The 18600-nt window shown below is 37.2% G+C and overlaps 1 protein-coding gene across 1 annotated transcript in view; it reads right to left on the bottom strand.

The window, feature by feature from the left end:
• Positions 1–18600, bottom strand: part of svila (supervillin a) — a 41017-nt gene that overhangs the window by 4338 nt on the left and 18079 nt on the right. The window contains exons 12-31 of the mRNA XM_088402045.1: positions 17126–17420; positions 14541–14964; positions 13165–13345; positions 11309–11441; positions 9685–9735; positions 8263–8428; positions 8057–8137; positions 6797–6823; positions 6213–6299; positions 5823–5997; positions 5585–5757; positions 4020–4175; positions 3182–3318; positions 2950–3097; positions 2729–2874; positions 2459–2634; positions 1041–1194; positions 675–954; positions 401–555; positions 207–312 (exon numbers count right to left, since the gene is read on the bottom strand). Of these exons, the coding sequence (XP_088258171.1) occupies positions 207–312; positions 401–555; positions 675–954; positions 1041–1194; positions 2459–2634; positions 2729–2874; positions 2950–3097; positions 3182–3318; positions 4020–4175; positions 5585–5757; positions 5823–5997; positions 6213–6299; positions 6797–6823; positions 8057–8137; positions 8263–8428; positions 9685–9735; positions 11309–11441; positions 13165–13345; positions 14541–14964; positions 17126–17420 (3251 nt within the window). The remainder of the gene's footprint in view (positions 1–206; positions 313–400; positions 556–674; positions 955–1040; positions 1195–2458; positions 2635–2728; positions 2875–2949; positions 3098–3181; positions 3319–4019; positions 4176–5584; positions 5758–5822; positions 5998–6212; positions 6300–6796; positions 6824–8056; positions 8138–8262; positions 8429–9684; positions 9736–11308; positions 11442–13164; positions 13346–14540; positions 14965–17125; positions 17421–18600) is intronic.

Here is an 18600-nt window from a genome sequence, read left to right as displayed (position 1 = left end):
GAATGGAAGTCAATCTTTCATGTGGCAGCACCCATATTTACATAGACATAGCACAAAATATTCTGCTGGCCTTGAAAAGTGAGTGAACCTGCTGGATACATATACTGGCCCTAAAGAGGTTTCCCTTCCCAATAACGCCTGGCTTTGAAAGAGCTAATATTAACAAAAAAAAAATAATGATCTTAATAGTGATTGAAGAAATTTACTTTGTGAGTTTTCCTCCTCTTCTTCTCGCTTCCCCGCGTGGACGATCATCCGTCCTTTGAAGCACTGCAGGAAACACGGAGGCTCTTTTCCCTGCTGGACTTGAATCTAGATGGAAAAATTAGCAGCTTATTGACTAAAAATGCAGGGATACAATAATAAAGGCCATGTAAGATTCTTGTTTTCTTTTTTCAACCTGTGCTCCTCGCTCCTCATCCAACTCCACCGTCATGAGCGCCGACGTTCCTTTCTCGCTGACTGTGGAGTTGCGACCCTGCCAGAAGAAGTAGCAGCACTTTTCTTTGCCGGGTCCCGCAGTCTTCAGTTGCTCAGGATTTTGTCGATTCCCAACTGGTGAGAGGAAGTCAAGTCAGTTTAAGCTTCAATATTAAGCTGACCTTCATTCAATTCCATAAATTCCCATGGAGTTTCTCCCAGTTTGTGAAGAAGGTGTGCAAATGAGTACCGACCTGCGGTGCTGACCATGTATTTCCACTTGACCACGTAGGTATCCCCCTCATGGAACTGGCCGATGCTTTGGCGCGGCAGCCGGCTGTAGTCGAACTCCAGGATGTGCCAGACCTCCGCGCCGATTGTGCTGATCTCGTAGCATCGCCAGTCATCCACCTCCACCAGTCCGTAGCCCCGCCCCACGTTCAAGCCGTCAACTACGGTGCAGACGGGCGTCTGGTGGACGGGCATCATTAGGGCGGCGTCGTACGCGTGGGGCTGATCCGAAGTGGGCGGATCCTGGCATACGAGCGCCGCAAAGAACGTAGCAAAGTGGAGCATATGCTAAAATGACAACACGAGCTTTAGGGTGAACTTTCTGATACCGTATGATCCATAGTGTGGTTGTTGCTGGTTTTAGTGGGACTGGGGGTTTTCCTGGAGTCGCTCCAGTCTAAGAACTTCTCTTTGAACAAGGTGGTTTCATTGTGATGAGTCAGTCTGCCGAACACTGCCCAGTCTGGACGGCCCTGGCCTTTCCTGTTACAGACAGAAGTCGTACATCATTTTAGAAGTGGTATTTATATTCAAGACACTTAGCAAGATTGCCATTAATGGCAAAGTGCAAATCAACTAAATCGATATAAATAGACAAGGTGCAAGCGTAGAAATTAATTCATTCAATGCCAAAGACATATTTTTACGTTTTTTTTTTTTTTGCTTTTTTTTTCAAGTACTTGGCTAAAGGAATGTCTATAGATAGTTGGCAAATTAACAAGCTAGTTCTAGTACTCAAGTTCTGAAGTAGTCTTTCAGGACTAAAAGTAATTGATTACTTAGCATATGATTACTTTACATAACTACAAATCATTTAGTACCTAAATTAATCGCTTACTACCAACACCAAAATACTTCAATTGATTGCATTAATGTATAATTGTACTGATTATTTTAGTCATTTAACCCTGAAGTAGTTGATTACTTTGGTACTTACAGTAATTCATTTGGTACCAGCCATTTTCAGACACTTCTTCAGTCAAATACTTCGGGGGGAAAAAGTTATTATTACCTGGGATTGAATATCAGGACTCTAAACATTTTTTAAAAATATGTCTGGGTTTGAATGAGTTATATCATTTAGACCAGTGGTGTTAAATTCAAATTAGCTCAGGAGGCACATGGATGCAAATCCAATTTCAAGCTGGCCAGACAGGTGAAATTCTGGTCTATAACTTTAAAAAATTAACATTAACAATTAACTATGTGCACTAGCCCAGTCCAAATTCCCAGCATATAGCAGCAGCCAACTATAAATATATTGTTGCAAAATACACATAAATAAAGATAAATAAACTAAAATATTGTCCCCTATTTGTTTCTCAATATATCACAATATACATTTTGATTAAGGGAGCGTTTTATATGATCTTTCCACTTGTTCATAAAAGACATATTTTGTATAGAACACATAAGCATACAGCAAAATGGGGAAAAATGACGTTTTTAGCACACCTTACCAGTGTGTTCAGACGTACTCGAGTTTGCTAGTCAGAAATGTTTACCCCATACCGGCAGCTTTATTTTTCCATACCTCCACTTCTTCTAGCTGTGAATGTACTGAAAATGGCAATAAATACAGAAATTCTAATTCCAATATAGTTATGTCGTTAAAGGTGTTTGTGTGTAGCTGAATAGGTTAGAACACATGTACAAAACTATCTGTGTTTGTTTGTTGGCCTTAGGTCGTTGCAAGTACATGTGACTTGACGCATCTGTGTTTGTTGTACTACATGCTTTCCCATACTTCGGAATGAGGGGGTTGCACTCCCCGGGATCGAGAGGGTTGATGTCACAGTTTGTGTAGTCGAAGGTTCCGTTCCACAGGTGTTTGGCCAGCTGGAAGGCCACCTTCCGCTGAGCCAGTGTCACTTCCTTCCCGTGCCAAATGTACATCTCGCTACCAAAGTCAAAAACCAGAACCTGTACGGAGAAAGAACAACATTTCCCCGATCGGACGTAAACTTCTGTTCCAACTTGCGGCTTACTGTAATGACTTGTAGAGTAAATGTTTTACCTCCTTTGGCTTAAGTAAGGAACAACGGGGTATCTTTGCCCAAAAATCATCTTCCGGAACCAGCTTGTTGTCGATCAAACGATAAATACAGTTGGTCTCCACGATGGCGCCCTCGTAAAGCTCATCTTCATCCGGTGTTCCTGCAGCTACAGGGACAAAGATAAATAATCGATGCTTCTACTAAAATGCCATATAGATCAGCTATGAATTTGAAATATTACATTGATAGCTGGCATGGCCTCCCAGGATCTTCCAGAACTCTTTGGCAACAGGGCTGTGGGTATTGACGCCTTCCTCGATGACCTGGACGTAGTCGGCACGGCAACCAAGATCACGCTTGCTTTGAATGAAGTTGCCCAACTCTGAAGCCTGACAACACAGTGTAAGGGAAAAAGAGATTGCAAAACCGCGTAAAAATCGAAAGTGTGAAAATATGGAGCTTAGGCCTCCAACCTTATTTTTCTCGATGACGTTAGCAAACTCTCCCATCCAGATGAAGCAGTGATGAGGAGTGATGAGGAGGAAACAGTCGCCGCTGTTCAATGACGAAGCCCTCGGTTCTACTAGTCTGGTCTGGATATGCCGGCGGCCTTGAGTACAAAACATCGGAATCTCCATTAAAAAATGCATTTGCTCAAATGTTTTTGCTGATTTGTCATATCGCTCAATCATCAGTAGGCAAACTTATGACAAAACACACTAAGTCAACACCGCAATGCCTCGTGTGAATGTAACAACATTAATGCTTTACATTGGTTTAATGTGCTCCCCTGGCACAAGACTGCATTAGGCAATCACGTCCACTTGGGAGTATTATTGTTTTTCAGACAGCGTTCAACATCTGGAGCCAATAATGAAAGGCATTTTACACTGAAAGCTACAAAAAATAAAATTCACTTGTGAGCTCATGTCGTCTGTTACATATATTACAAGTAAATAGCAATGTTTTACTGAGCATAATTTATTAGATATTACTTTTGGGGGAGGATTTTAAGATATCCATCTTGAATTTCCTGGAAAGACATCCAAGAATGCTTTGCTCAACTATATGCAAGCGATTTATTCATTCAAATAGTGTTTAAAAAGAAAATGAACACAAAATCTCTACGTACTTTATTCTGAACATGACTTTTTACTTTAGGCCTGTAGGAGTACAATGAATGCGTTGAGCAAAATTGTGTACAGTACTGACACACTGCCCGCTTCTGAAAATCAGTATAGACCAATGAACGAAAGTAACATACTGTGTTTATCTCAAAATATAAGTCTCACAAAAAAATATGTGACAGACCTTTGACCTGCAAGAGCATCAGTTTCTTGTAGGGCACGGCGCTGTTGTTGGACATCTGCTCGGAGATGTTGACGCTACGCAGGTTAACGTTGCTGAAGTTCTCTTTGCTGGCAAGACCGGCCAGGGCCACATCGGATAAACCAGAGTTCTTGTTCACTGAGGCACATATACAACATACAAGCTTAAATTATATGTTTGCGATGCCCACAATTCACGCATGTCCGGTTTAATTAAAAAACAGGACACTCGAGCAAGTTTATTATGGGAAGCTAGTGTTCCAATCCAGGTAATTTGTTCCACTTCCCTGCCGGGATGGACATATTCCAAGACAACAATGCCAGGAATCGTGGGGCTCAAAGAGTCAAAGAGTGCTTCATGAAGCATGAGAAAGCACTTTCACACATGACTTGGCCACCAGTGTGTCCAGAGCTTAACCCCATTGAGATTTTTTGGAATACGCTGAAGAGGACACAGCGGTACATTTTTCTCTGGGCTCATTTTCTATCGTTTATCCTGTTCAAGGTCACAGGGGGTTGGAGCCTCTTCCAGCTGACTTAAGGTTCACAAGGCTGTTTGAACGGCACATTAGATAGAAAAGCTTTTTTTTTTTCCCTCCTCAATATTGGCGCAACTGTTATTAGGCTGATATTTAATTTATTATTTTTTAAGAGCCAAACACTTCTGAGTTAGTAAAGAAAAAAAAATATTTTGGGTCAAAAATAACCCCAAATTAGGTTAAAAAAAAAAAGACCCAACTCAACATTTTGGGTAACATTTATACCTGTATAGAACTCAGAATGTTGGGTCATATGAATGAAGAAAAAAAACAATAACATGTTTTTCTTTTTTTCTACAAAATAGTCCTAGCCCAATTCCTCATTGAGCCTAAAATGTTGGGTCAAAAGGAATAATCAACAACTCAACCTTGGGCTGCTTTGCGCCTCCTAAAAATATTCGGGTCAAAAATACACAAAATTGAATCAAAAAGGGACTGATAAATTTGGGGGTTATTCTTTTGACCCAAAAAGTCCAAACTGGACTTCCTTCGAGCCTAACCCAACTTTTTTGTTTTATCCAATCCCCAAAATTGGGTTGGTTTTTGATTTATTCATTCCACCCAACTTCTTGCATTAAATAAATGACCCAAACTCTAATTTGAGCAAAACAACTCAAAAATTTGGGTCAAACTGACACAAATATTGGGTGATCCTTTTGACCCATAAGTGTTTATTTTTCAACCCAACTGTTTTTAGTGTGTAAAAAAAATAAAATAAATAAGGTCAAAACTCTGACCTCACTTGTTGGGCTATTCATTTGACCCTCTAAATCCTGAGTAAACTTCAATCCATCCCAACCCAACATTGTTTTTTTCTTCTATCTACCAAAAAAAAAAAAAAAAACTGACCCAGTACAACTTTTAGGCTCATTTTGTGCAAAACAACAACATTTTTTGTGTTATTCTGGGTTGTTTTTTGGGTGAAACAGGCTAACCCAGGAAGTTGGCCCAAGTAGTGGATCTGTCCCTTTCTTGACCCAACAATTTTTAAAGTGCAAATTACACTCACTTTTTTCAGCTTTCATCCGCCTGCTCTCCAGCAGGCCGACATTTAGGCGCTGTTCAGTATATTCATGTCTGATGTCGTCTCTAGCGGCGAGCATCTTCAGAGGGTTCCTCGACGCTTGAACGTTCCGCGTCGGGCGCACAGCTCGCTTGTGTTGTACCATGTCTGACATCAGCCTAAGAAGAAGTCAACGACTGTTGCTGCGTTCTTGCGGGAAACTGTCTAAACTGACGACACTTACGTCGGAACCTGCGACCCGAAGATGGTGTCAAAATCGTCGGATAGCGCCACCTTGTTTGCGATCGGCGGCGGCTCCTCCACTTGGCGATAGAACTTGGAGAAAGTCTCATCTTCCAGAGTCATGACCTCTTTGACCTTTTTCTCTGTTACCGTCACTGTAGCCTCCGGTAGCACTGCTGACAGGAACAGGGCATTTTTCTTTTCAAATTGAGAGCAGATTGATTGGAACATGAAGCAAAACTGTGTTTTAGTGACTCCTGTGCAAAAATTTTGCAATTTTTTATTCAAGTTTAATACAGATGAGCACAGTGACAGCACGTAGTTCCAAAGTTGAACAATATTTCAAAAATAGTACAGCCAATTTCTTTACATGCACGCCGGGCTGCCTGACCTTTACTATTGATCTTGCCGAGGAATGACTCAAGGTTTTCCAATTTCCTGTCCGACTCCAGGTTCAGATCCGGCATTGCCTTGATCTCTGCACAACAACATGTGCACAGCTGTTAGAAGCATAAAAATGAGCCATCTTCTATTTAGTTCGCAGAGCATCTCAGAGCCGGCAGCCACATGAACATTTACTTGGTTCAAGCTGTTAGTGAAAGAATACACACGCAAATCAACTAATCACTTGTTAGATTTTAAAAATAGCATACATTAATCTCATTAATAATCTTTTCTTCCAACAACTGCTTTAACTGTTCGACATTAAAATTCATGTAACAAGAATTCAGCTGGATACTAAATGACATCTGCTTGTTGCAGCCAAGAACTGTAATGCGCTTATTATGCCTCAAATTGCTTCAAGGCATCGTTCATCAAAAATAATTCCACACAATTTACAGACTTCCTAATTGTATTTTTATGGCAATAGTTGGTTTTCTCGCTCACTGGTAAGATAATGCAATCACAGCCGACATGTTAGTATTTGTGCAGTTTTCTTTGTTGTCTAGCACAAAAACTGAAAAAGAGATCAACCTTCGATTTCATCCACTTCCTCCTCATCTGTTAAAGATAAATAAAAAACAAAGTCATGTAAATTGCACTTCCCCTTGGGGGAAGACAAATTAAATCCAGTTAAATTGGTCAAAATTTCATCTTGTAATTTGAATTTCATATTAACTAAAAACCATTTAGGTCTAAAAGAGACTGACAATTTTTATGGCTTGTTCATCCTTCTATAAAACAGTAGTTAAAATAACCTAATTATGGGTCGAAATAGGACCGGCCCAATATTTGTCAATTTGACCTAACTTATTTAGCAAAAAACAAGCCCAAAAATAGGTTGTTTTTTGTACAAGGCAATGTTAAAATTTGTCTTTCTTGAAATGAAACTGACCCAAATATTTTATGACAAACGATTGGGTTACTTTTGCTCCAAATGGTTTTGGATTGTTTTAGGTTGAAATGAAAACCCCACACACAGTTGATTTTTTAGGGGGTTACTTTAGCCCAATGAGTTTGGTCAGAAAAAATAGCCCACAAAAAACCCCAAACCAGGCTCCAAACAAGCCAATTTTGGGTTCTTTTTAGCATTACATTCGGCCTCAAAACAACCCAATTTGAGGTTCTTCATGGGTCACAAAAACCCACAAAATTTTGGGGGTTCTTTGTGGGTAATCAATTTTGTTTTGTGCTGAAAACAACTCGATTTTGAGTTCATTACCCGCAAATACTCAATTTGATTTTTTTCGAGCCCAAATTTGGGTTCTTTGTGGATATTTCTTTATTTGGGGGCTAAAAATAATCTAATAATTTATTTACACTAAAATAACCCAACATTAGATTGTTTGAAGCTCAAGTTTCTATTATTTGTTGCTTATGAATTTTATTTTGTACTCAAAGCCACAAAATTTTGAGTTTTTTACCCACAACTACTCAAATTTGGGTTCTTTGTGGATAATTCATTAATTGGGGGCTCAAAGCAATCAGATTTTGAGTTATTTACACTCAAATAACTCAACATTGGATTGTTTGGAGCCCAATTTTGGATTATTTGTAGGTTAATCCTTTTTTGGTAGGCTCAAAACAACCCGAATTTTATGTTCTTTACCCAAAAATAACCCAACAATTGGTCTTTTTCTTCCCCAAAATGTGGATCCTTTTTGACAAGGGTTGGGTATTGTTTTGATTCAGTTGTTTTTAGAGTACAGAAGTGTGGCCAAAGGTGGTACAGTCAAATAATACAAGTGTAAAAGAAAAACAACATTTGGTGGTGGGATGAGAAAAACAACTGACCATCTTGTGGTTTGGCGACGGAAAGGCTGCTATTCTTGGGTTTAGGTGACGTAAATTGTAAAGCGGAAGGGGAGGCCAACCCTAATAGATGAAAAGACAAAGGGAAAATTGACAAAAATCAGAGCACAGAATTCAAAACAAGAAATATTGTAGCAATGACTTCATTATGCAAATGCGCAATAGGCGCCACCGATCCGTGGTCTGACCTTTCTTGGCCATGCGTGCAGCCACCGTGAACTGGGTGGAATCATTGGCGGCTCCGTGGCCTTTCGACTTCCACGCCTCTTCTTGAGCTTCGATCTGATCTTTCCTTTCTTGGATGGACATCTGGGCCTCAATCCTCTGGGACTCCATTGCAGCTTCAGTCATTTTCTGGCACCGGAAAGGTGGGGGAATAAAAAACCAAAACAAAATAAAAAAACAACATAAGTACCCTCATTTTTTGGACTGAATGCGAAAAGAATAATCCTTTAGTTTTCAAACCAGATTATTTCACAGCACACAGAGTAGCCAAGCAAGCATCTTTAATCATCAATTACCAGTAGGTTTTTTTTTTTTTTTTTTTTATCACTTGAAAAATGCTACCTATTTGGAGCAAATAGGTGAAATATCTGTTAGCTTGGGTTTCCACTTCATGTATTCTCTGGTCGTTCTGTGTTATCGTATATATATATATATATATATATATATATATATATATATATATATATATATATATATATATATATATACACTTTAAACACAAACAAGGAAGGATTTTGGGATGCTTACTGTAAATAACAGATAAATGCAATGTTAGCACTAAAAAAAACATTGAATATTTCTGATGCTAGTATAATGTTGCCTTGCTAATTGGTAACCTAAAATCTTTTCTTTGCAAAAAGATGTACTATGTACAGTCCCGAGTATAAACACCGCATTCTGATAAATACTGCATTTGTGGAATATGACTAAAGTAGCAAAATACACCATTTTTTAATCCATTTAAAGGAGTAGCCATTTTGTCACAGTCTACCGCCTGAAAATGACATCAGGCTCAGGTAATAACCAATCAAGGCTCACCTGTTTTCTGAGTTAGTTCATGTGACATTCACAAGCTGAGCCGTGATTGGCTGTTACCTTAGCATCTGTGATGTCATTTTCAGTCAACAGCAAGGGGAAAATGTGTTTTAATACATATCCATTGTACATAAAGAACATTTTAGTTACCAAATTAATTTGAGCGAAAAAATGAACTGTTTTGCTGCGAAAATACGGTGAATTTTAAAACAAAGATAATAAAAAGAAGCACATGTATATATTTTGCAGGTTGATTGCTATTTCTCATGAAATACTGAGGAGAATGTAGCATTTAGAATAAATGGGCGGATGAAACATTCTTCTTAGACAGAAATTCAGGTTGCATTTTAAAACTATACAACATTGACCAAAAAGCCAAAGAAAGAAGCCCAAAATATGCGTAGACTAATTGAGCAAACAAACCAGGACAAAAGCAACACCTTAAAAAACACTGAAAAAGCTACTTTGACGAATATGTCAACAAACAAGAAAACAAGAAAAAAGTTGCAGATGCAAAATGGACAGTGGTCATTGGGTAAACAAACCACTTTGCAGTCAATTGGCCTTACCCATAGTTGGTCAGACACTGCAAGATCATCGATCAGCAGTTCTTCCTCGCCCTAGACAAGCAGTCGCAGGAGAAGGCTTTTGATTTATTTCATTTAGATATGAAATAAAACTTGAAAAGATGAATGCCCCCTTTTAAGGATTTAATACGAACTGTGTTTAAACCTCTTATACATTGTTGGAAAACGTTTTTAATCAAATCAGAAGCTAAAATTGTGTTAAATCTGGATCCTTCTTCTGAAGTGTGCAACCATTTTTTTTTAATAAAAAGTTTGCATATTTCAAAATCTTCCCCGACCTTCACTTCACTTTCTCTCAATCATAGCTCTAGTTATAAAACATTCCAAACACAGCATGTCTGACCTGTGAATGCCAGAAACAACATAAAAAAGAATAAAATAAAAAGATCAGCAAAAAAAAAAACTGACCAGTGTGTCATGAGATCCGTGGGGGGGAACGAACAACTTCGATAAGGAAACAAAATAAACTGACGAGGTTTTGGAGCTGTTCTAAAAGAAACTAAACAGAGAGGTTTGTGTCCTCCCTCACTTCAACATACACACAAACACACACACACACGCACACACACACTTTAAAAACAGTCACCCAGCATGTCAATACAGGCACACAAACCACATGCAAGCTGTGATGGCGGTTTATTTTTCAAAAATCACAAAAATAAATGGAAGAATAGAGGATTAATGTTTACATTCGTCAAGTGTTACTGTGTGGAAAAAATGAGTACTGACAATACAGCACATATAGTTGAATAAATCTGCACAAAATCCAGTTTATGCAAACACACTGTATACATTATAGTATAGTGCATATAAACATATACAGAAATACAGAACATATACAGGATATAAAGTGCATATGCATGTATGTATGGATGCATGCATGTATATATGTATACACATATGCATTTATGCACATATAAATATGTGCATACATAAGCCTAGTTTACACACACACTCACATACACACATATATATATATATATATATATATATATATATATATATATATATATATATATATATATACACACACACACATATTTTATATATACATATACATATATATATATATATATATATATATATATATATATATACATATATATATATATATACACACATATATATATATATATATATATATATATATATATATACATATATATATATATATATATATATATATATATATATACACATATGTTTACACACACAATGTATGTTATACACACAAATGTTTACATTTATATACTGTAGTGCTAAAAACTTTCAGCACAAAAGTAGAAAAAAGAGTTTCCTCTTTCTATGACCATAATAAAGGCAATGAGTGAAAGCTGTCAAACTACAGAATGCGACATATGAAGAAAAAATGGCTATAACACAACCTCTTTGTTTAGAAATTGGAAAAAAAAAATACTGCTCACGTAGAATTTGTTTGTACATGCGAGAAATTATGATGAAAGCCCGCAAATGCCCGCTAATAAACGATGTTGCATGATGTCATTAGTTATGCATTCAAGTCACATGGGCAGAAAATACTTTTGTGACTTGAGTTCAAACAACTGAAAAACAAATTGAGCTTACTTTTGACTTATCTTCTAGTTACCTTCTTCTTGAAGCTCTGCTCCACCTCCCACAGGTGTGCGTGCTGCTCGCCCACTGCCTCCTTCACGGCATCCTGCTTCTTATTGATCCTGTTCCTCCAGTCGTCTTCGCCGCTCTTCTTCAGCAACGCCACCCTGTGTGTGACAGGAAGCAAGAGGAACCAAATTTGTCCCACAATCAGAAACTTTGATCGAACCAATCCTAGAATTTTCGTAAACTGATGAAAATCACTTGTGAATATTTGGACTTATAGGAGAAGACAATGAAAGTTAATTGATTGCAAATGGACTATTTCAAAACATACAATGGAAAAACAAACAAGAACAAAGGTTCAAAATCATGTGACCCACAGAGGACGGCTCAGGAAAGCTCAGTGACCCAGCGAGAGGATGTCCTGGTTCTGACCCTGGGGCTCAAAAACACATCCATAACAGGATGAAACCATCTCAGATACCAAACTTTTCGACTACTATTATGTGAATTGCAAGAAGCTCATAAACACATACAGGGCACTCACTTATGCAGCAAAAAGAAATAAACAAAAACCCTAAGCTACATGCCATTACATTGTGTTACCGGTCATTATGGATTGTAATGATTGTCTGGTTTGTGCAGTGTTTTGTGAAAATGTGACATAACCCATCTTACATAATTCTCATGACGCAATCAATACACCGATTTATTTTTCTCAGCCGTACCCGCCATGTTTTTCAATGCCAGTTATTTCAGATTATAAATATTGAAATTGTTTTAACTATAAACTACCTGAAATTGAATGTTTGAACTCTGTAAAGACATATAAAGACATAAGACATATAGGAATGAGGTCATTTTATTTTTATTTTTTTTATTATTTTAAAGGTACACTGTATAAAATCTAGTGCCATCTGGTGGTGAATTAAGAGAATGTAATGATTTTGAATCACTAGTTCTCCTTCGGATACCCATAGTTGAAAGATGTCCTCCGGTTTGGTAACTACTATATTTGCGAGTACTAAACCTACAATTTTATATGTAATTTGCCAAAAATTCCCGCAGTATATGAAATTTGCTGAGTATAGATGGAACAAGTGTTTTCCTTTTTTTCCTTTTTTTAATTTTATTTTTTATTTCATATATATATATATATATATATATATATATATATATATATATATGTGTGTGTGTGTGTGTGTGTGTGTGCGTGTGTGTGCATGTGTGTGTGTGTGTATGTATTAGGGCTGCACAATCACAACATTAATATTGCTACGGCAATAGTAACATTTGAAAAGTCAAGCCCTATTATTTTAATTACAAATCATAGACAAATCTAGCACTACCACCAGGGGGCAATGTTTCCCACATGTTTGCATGACAAGAGCTTCTTATTTTTTCACACCAATATATTATTTACCAGTGTGAAATGGCGATGAGTTTCTCACCCGATTCCTAATATTTACAGCAATTGAGACCTATTTTGAAAAAGCCGCAAAAAAATTTGGAATAAATCTGGTTTGAAATGACCAAAAATGACATTTTGACTGCTAATTGATGAAAATTTGCTCAAAAGTAAATAATGTGCTTGGTTCTAAGTAGGCTTATTTTTTCCATTGGTTTGCACTCAGCACGCAAGTTAGCTGTGTTGCCTGTGTGCCAGGTTTTTGCCATTAATTATTATTTACTTTATGTCTTTTATCATTATTATTTATAAGTATCAAGCCTTGAAGCCTTGTTTATATACTGCTTGTTTAAAAAAAAAAAAAAAAACAATAAATGGACATGTTTGACAAAAAATCGTGATTTGTTATATTCTACCAACTTTGAGGGTAAATATATGCTCGTATAATATGGTATAATATAAACAGTGCGTCTACTCACCTCTGTTTGATGGACATGTGTTTGGCTGTCATCGTGGCGCTCAGATCGTCTTGCAGGTCGGATTGCAACAGGTCGGCTGTTAGTTCCCTGTCGTCAGCGTCCGTATCGGGAGGCTGGCATACGCCGGCCCTCGATGAGCCGGATGCTGCTCTGGATCTCATAAAAGTGGGCTCGGGCAGCTCTGCTGCGGTCAAACGCAGACAAATACAATCAATAATAGCTTTCAACTATAGTATGGGCTGACATGCACGACTGGATGTGTCTGATTTTTTTTTTAACAGTGGAAACATTTGTATTACTGTTTAGACTAAAAACTAACCAAAAACTAACCAAATTAATCAATTTTTTCGATTTTCTAAAAACATAATCTAAATGTTCAGCATTTCAGTCTCTTGGCAGGAAAATATCCTCAGATATATTTTGTCCTCTATGGAAGCAGACGGATCTGTATTTTGTTGAATCAGCAAAAGACATTTGCAAAATTCTACTTTAATTGTGGGGAATGGTGATTGACATTTGGGTTTATTTCCTGACAGGTTACAGACCAAACAAGCAAGCAAATCATGACAATAAAGTTGGTTCATTTCAAGGACTGTGAAATTGAAAAAAAAAAAAGAATGCATGTTAAGTGTGTCCAGTGCTGTAATAGGTTAAATACAGAAGTAACAATATTTGTTTAAATTACTGTGATGTACTTTATTCTAATCTTACACGCAACTACTCCATATATTTTAAAATGAAAATCTGATGCTAAACAAATAACTAAACTAAAATGAAGTACTTTTGATTCGAAAAATGAAGAAAAGAATGAAATTAATAAACTTTGGAGGCTATTAAAAACAGAATGAAAACTGAACTGGAATGAATCATCCAGAACTAACCACAGTTGTCTAATTTAGTGTTCCTTATAAAAAAGTTGTATTTCTAAATAAATAAATACATATTGAATTTTTAAAAGCAGAAAAGAAAAATCAAAACAAAAGAAAAACTAAAAACTAACAATAATAATAAAAACAAAAATCCCAAACCATCAAAACCCTGTTTGCGTCATAGCCTACTGTAGTGGTCCTTGTAAAGGGGTAATGACATAGATCATGAATTTGTTAAAACAAACTAACAAAAAAGCAATTCAAAATAACTGCATTGAAATAGACTAAAGCAAAAAAATCATATATATATATATATATATATATATATATATATATATATATATATATATATATATACACACACACATATATATACATACACAATATAAAATAATAAATCATAAAAAAATAATAACAGCTGATAACAATATTGACAGCAAAACATTCTGAAATTATTCATTCATATGAACAGAGGAAAAAAATGAGCCGCAAATGTGTTGTCCTTACCTCCACTGAACATTGTGCTCCTCTGACAGGTTGCATGGGGCACTTCTTCCCTTGGATAACTCTTTAGTTCTTGCCTGTCCAGCAACATTTGATGGTCTGATTCATGCATATTTTCCTCGAAACTCCCTTTGAATTCCCAACGCTCCTCCTCTTCCTCCCGTTTCTGTCTTCCAGAGTGAGGTTGAGGCAGAGGCGCCTGCCTGACTTCTCCCTCGGGGGACGGAAGTCTCCTCTTGCTCCTCGCTTGTTCTGTTCCTTCCTCTTTATGTGGCGATGCCCGAGAAGGTCCAACGTAGCGGCCCGCGGGGTCGTAAGCGGTCCGACTTAAGTGGATGTCTCCTGCGTGGTCGGTGGATACCGTGTCTCCTTCTTTTAGCGCAGAAGATGACGATGAAGGGTGTTCCAACTGAGAGCCATTTTGAAGCTAAACAAAGACAAATAAAGTTTTAATTATTACTGGCTGATTTAGTGAACTTCCTGCCCCTCAAATGGTCCATCATGTTGGTGCACTCACATCCCAAAGTCATGCTAGCGACAACCTAGCACACAACATGAGCGTGTGTATATATATATGAGTGTGTGTATATATATATATATATATTTTTTTTTTTTCCCCTTTTTTTTGTTTTTTTTCCTGGGATACTATTTATGAGCGAATGAAAGACGAAATCACGGTTTCATGCTTTTTGGTGTTCCTTAGTGTTGTTCATTTTTAGTTTTAATTTTATTATACCAATTGCATTGTGAGAATCTTGATCTTTGAAATAAAACAGGGTTGTTATAGTTTGACAGGCAAAAGGGATTTAAAAAAAAACATCTAAGATAAGAACCAACAAAAAGCATGTGTGACTGTCAAAGGTGTTAATTTATGATTTTTTTTCTGAAAAGAATGTCAATCATTTTTTCAGAGAGGTTAAAAAAAACATGTTATTTAAATACATGACTTGAAACTTGAAATTCTGTAGAAAACTGTGAATTAAAGGTATGTGTATTCTTTTCTTTTATTTATGATCTACTACATTATTTTACTGTATAGAGTTTACCTAGTATTTAAGTATCGTGAAATAATTTTGCAAAAATAAGTAGTATTCCAGTTAATGCTTTTTTTCTTTAATTTTAATATTTTTTTCTATTTTTTCCCCATTTCCTATTATATTTATACGTTCAATAAATCCAAATCAAATAAGTGTGATATTTGTGACTCTCAAACAAGTCTGACACTTTCGTGGAACCAAAAATGAGAAGCGACACTTCACAAAACTCTTGTAAAACTCCAAAACAGTCAGATACCTTTTCAAAAAAGCAAAATAACAAACAGCCAATGCTCGACTGACATAGCATAACAATGATGATGCTTGGCCATGCACTGCACAGTCAGAGTGGAGTCACGGCACAAAGACGACGCAGGCCACGTGATGTGCCAGCAAAAACAAGCGCTCATTTCGGAGAAGTGCCTCCTCACACGTCTACGAGCGAGCGCGCAAGCTTACTTGGTGAAGCTCTACCGGCTTCTCACATTGCTCCTTTTCATCCTGGCTGTCTATGTCTGAAGACTCCTGAGTAGAAATATGCCACATTTGTTTGTCTAAAACTAATCCAGTTATAGTTCAGTGCTGATTCTTGTCTAGTAGTCTAGGAAATTATTGCAATTGGATTTTTAATGCGGGACTAGTACTGTTTTCTTTTCAAATTGAGAGTAAATTGATTGGGACATAAAAAATAATATGTAAACTTTTTTTTTTTTAGTTTAATACAGATGTGCATGGTCATTACGAAGCAATTTTCTGGCAGACAAGCCAGAAAAAAATATGGGGATGATTAATATGGAGTTGCTGAATAAAATATGCCTAGAGATATTACTACAAAAGAAGTTGCAAAGTTTAATAACTGAGACAAAAATGGTACAGAGCTCTATTTTGAAAAAAAATACTACAAACGAAGTTGCAAAGTTTAATAACGGAGACAAAAATGGTACAGAGCTCTATTTTGAAAACAGTTTAAAAATCATAAGATAATGGAAGGAGTTGTAGCCTCAAAAGCCAGCAGGTATTTGCCAAAATGTCTCAATTACTCTCTTCAGACCTGAAAGACAGTGCCTGGTAAGACAACTCTTGTATTATTAAGATGAGATTATATTATTGCGATAGTTTTATAATGTTACTTATTTCCAATGTAATTTTTTTTTCCTGTCAGATACACCAGTATCCCACAACCGATTATGACTGCCAGATGAAGTTTTTATACTGGAATCATATATAGTCATTGAAGCACAGCTCCAACCATTTTATGATCACATTTTATCTATTGTTATTTATTTATTTATTTGTATTTTTAGTTATTTATACATAGTGACTAATTTTAGTAATATTGCTATTGCACAGAAGTATAGTGTCTGCTGTTTGGGGATTGTAGCCATTATACACATATCAACTGATTCACTACCATTTAAAATATAATTTTGACTTTTACAGATGGCAGTGAACGACTTTTAATTTATTCACTGCCTGACTTGTAAAAATGGATCTCAGACATCAATAGCTGGCAGTGGTAGCGAATAAGTTAAGAAGAATTTGTTGTTTCCCTACCTTCTCCATGTCACCCAGCGTGATGGGTTGCGTTTGATAGCGGGCGTTGTTCCTGCGCTGGCGTGTGTCCCCTCTAGTACGAGTAACTCTGGTGGGAGGCTGAGCCAGCCGGTTAAACAGCGCCATCTTCTCCGCCAGGCTGAGCGTGCACAGGTCAGGCTCCTCCGGGGCCTGGACTTGATCCTCCATCGGGGCCACCTGCTTGTAGTTCTGATTGCCTTGAGCCATCGGTGCTCGCGGAGCCTCTGGCGCCGGCTCCCGGGCGGTGGCGTTGTGATGCGAGGATGCCTGCAGACTGCGGGGAAGATGACGCCAAGGAAAGAGAAAGGAAATACAGTACTTAGCTGTGGTCACCTCATGCAATCGAACAAGATGCACTGTGCCTACTATATATCAGGGTGACGTCGTTGGAAATCTGACCGCTCATGCAGTGAGTCATCACTATTTTTAAAATCCTCGGCAATTATCCGAAGCTAAAAATCATGCGATGACTTTTTTCAATTCAAGCAATTAGTAAAGCTCAATCTGGCAGTAGGGGATGAGCGTTGGCGCACACAAATGTCCAGGATACCTGCTTGGAGGGATGGATCTGCAAACTAGGGTTGGGCTAGAGACACGAGCAACTGCCGTGTGAACAGTCTGTGGCACATGAGTGGGGGCGCTATAGTAGTCCAGGACATGGACGCACGGTAACACACATTAACAACAAAGGGAAAAAAAACAACAAAACAGGAGAGAGATAGGAAGTCACAAGATAGGAAGTCACAATGTTGGTTATCGATAGAGATGTCCTGTGTGTGTGTGTGTGTGTATATATATATATATATATATATATATATATATATATATATATATATATATATATATGCCTGATTTTGTGAGAACGGATCATACTCTCGATAGCGATAGAGATCAAGAATAGAGACCGATCGATCAAGAGATTAAAAAATGTATTATTTTTTTTCCGGCTCAATACATTTTTGAGGGACTGTGCAGATCCTCAAAATCAGGTGACTCAGATCCAGGTTAAAAAAAAATAAATCAGAACATCCCTGTTCACACAACTCTTCATTTCATTTGAATATGCATTAGCGATTCTTAAAAATGAAATGTTGGAAGAAAGTTTTAGTCTAAGCGAGTACCGTATTTTTCGGCCTTTAACATGCTTTAACTTAAACGTCAGTGCCTTATAATCATGTGAACCTTATCTATGCATGTTTAATTAAAGATTGACTTTTTTGCTGTATGTTTGTTTGTATATTTCCTTCTGCATTATAAACCGGTGTGCCTTATAACCCTGTGCGCCTTATATACTAAAATTTTCCAAAAACATACTGATTGATATTGTGCCTTATAATCCAGTATGCTTTAAATCCGAAAAATACAGGTACGTACATATAATTTCTGTTAATACTTTTAAAGATACCTGCAATGTGTAACACATGAATAGCTTTAGTGACGTTTACATCATGCAA

Source organism: Hippichthys cyanospilos, chromosome 19, assembly GCF_059441005.1.
Source record: "Hippichthys cyanospilos isolate Australia breed blue-spotted pipefish chromosome 19, RoL_Hcya_1.0, whole genome shotgun sequence".
NCBI classification, from domain to species: domain Eukaryota; kingdom Metazoa; phylum Chordata; class Actinopteri; order Syngnathiformes; family Syngnathidae; genus Hippichthys; species Hippichthys cyanospilos.
The sequence above is the reverse complement of the archived record's forward strand: the minus strand, read 5'-3'. Positions and strand labels throughout refer to the sequence as shown.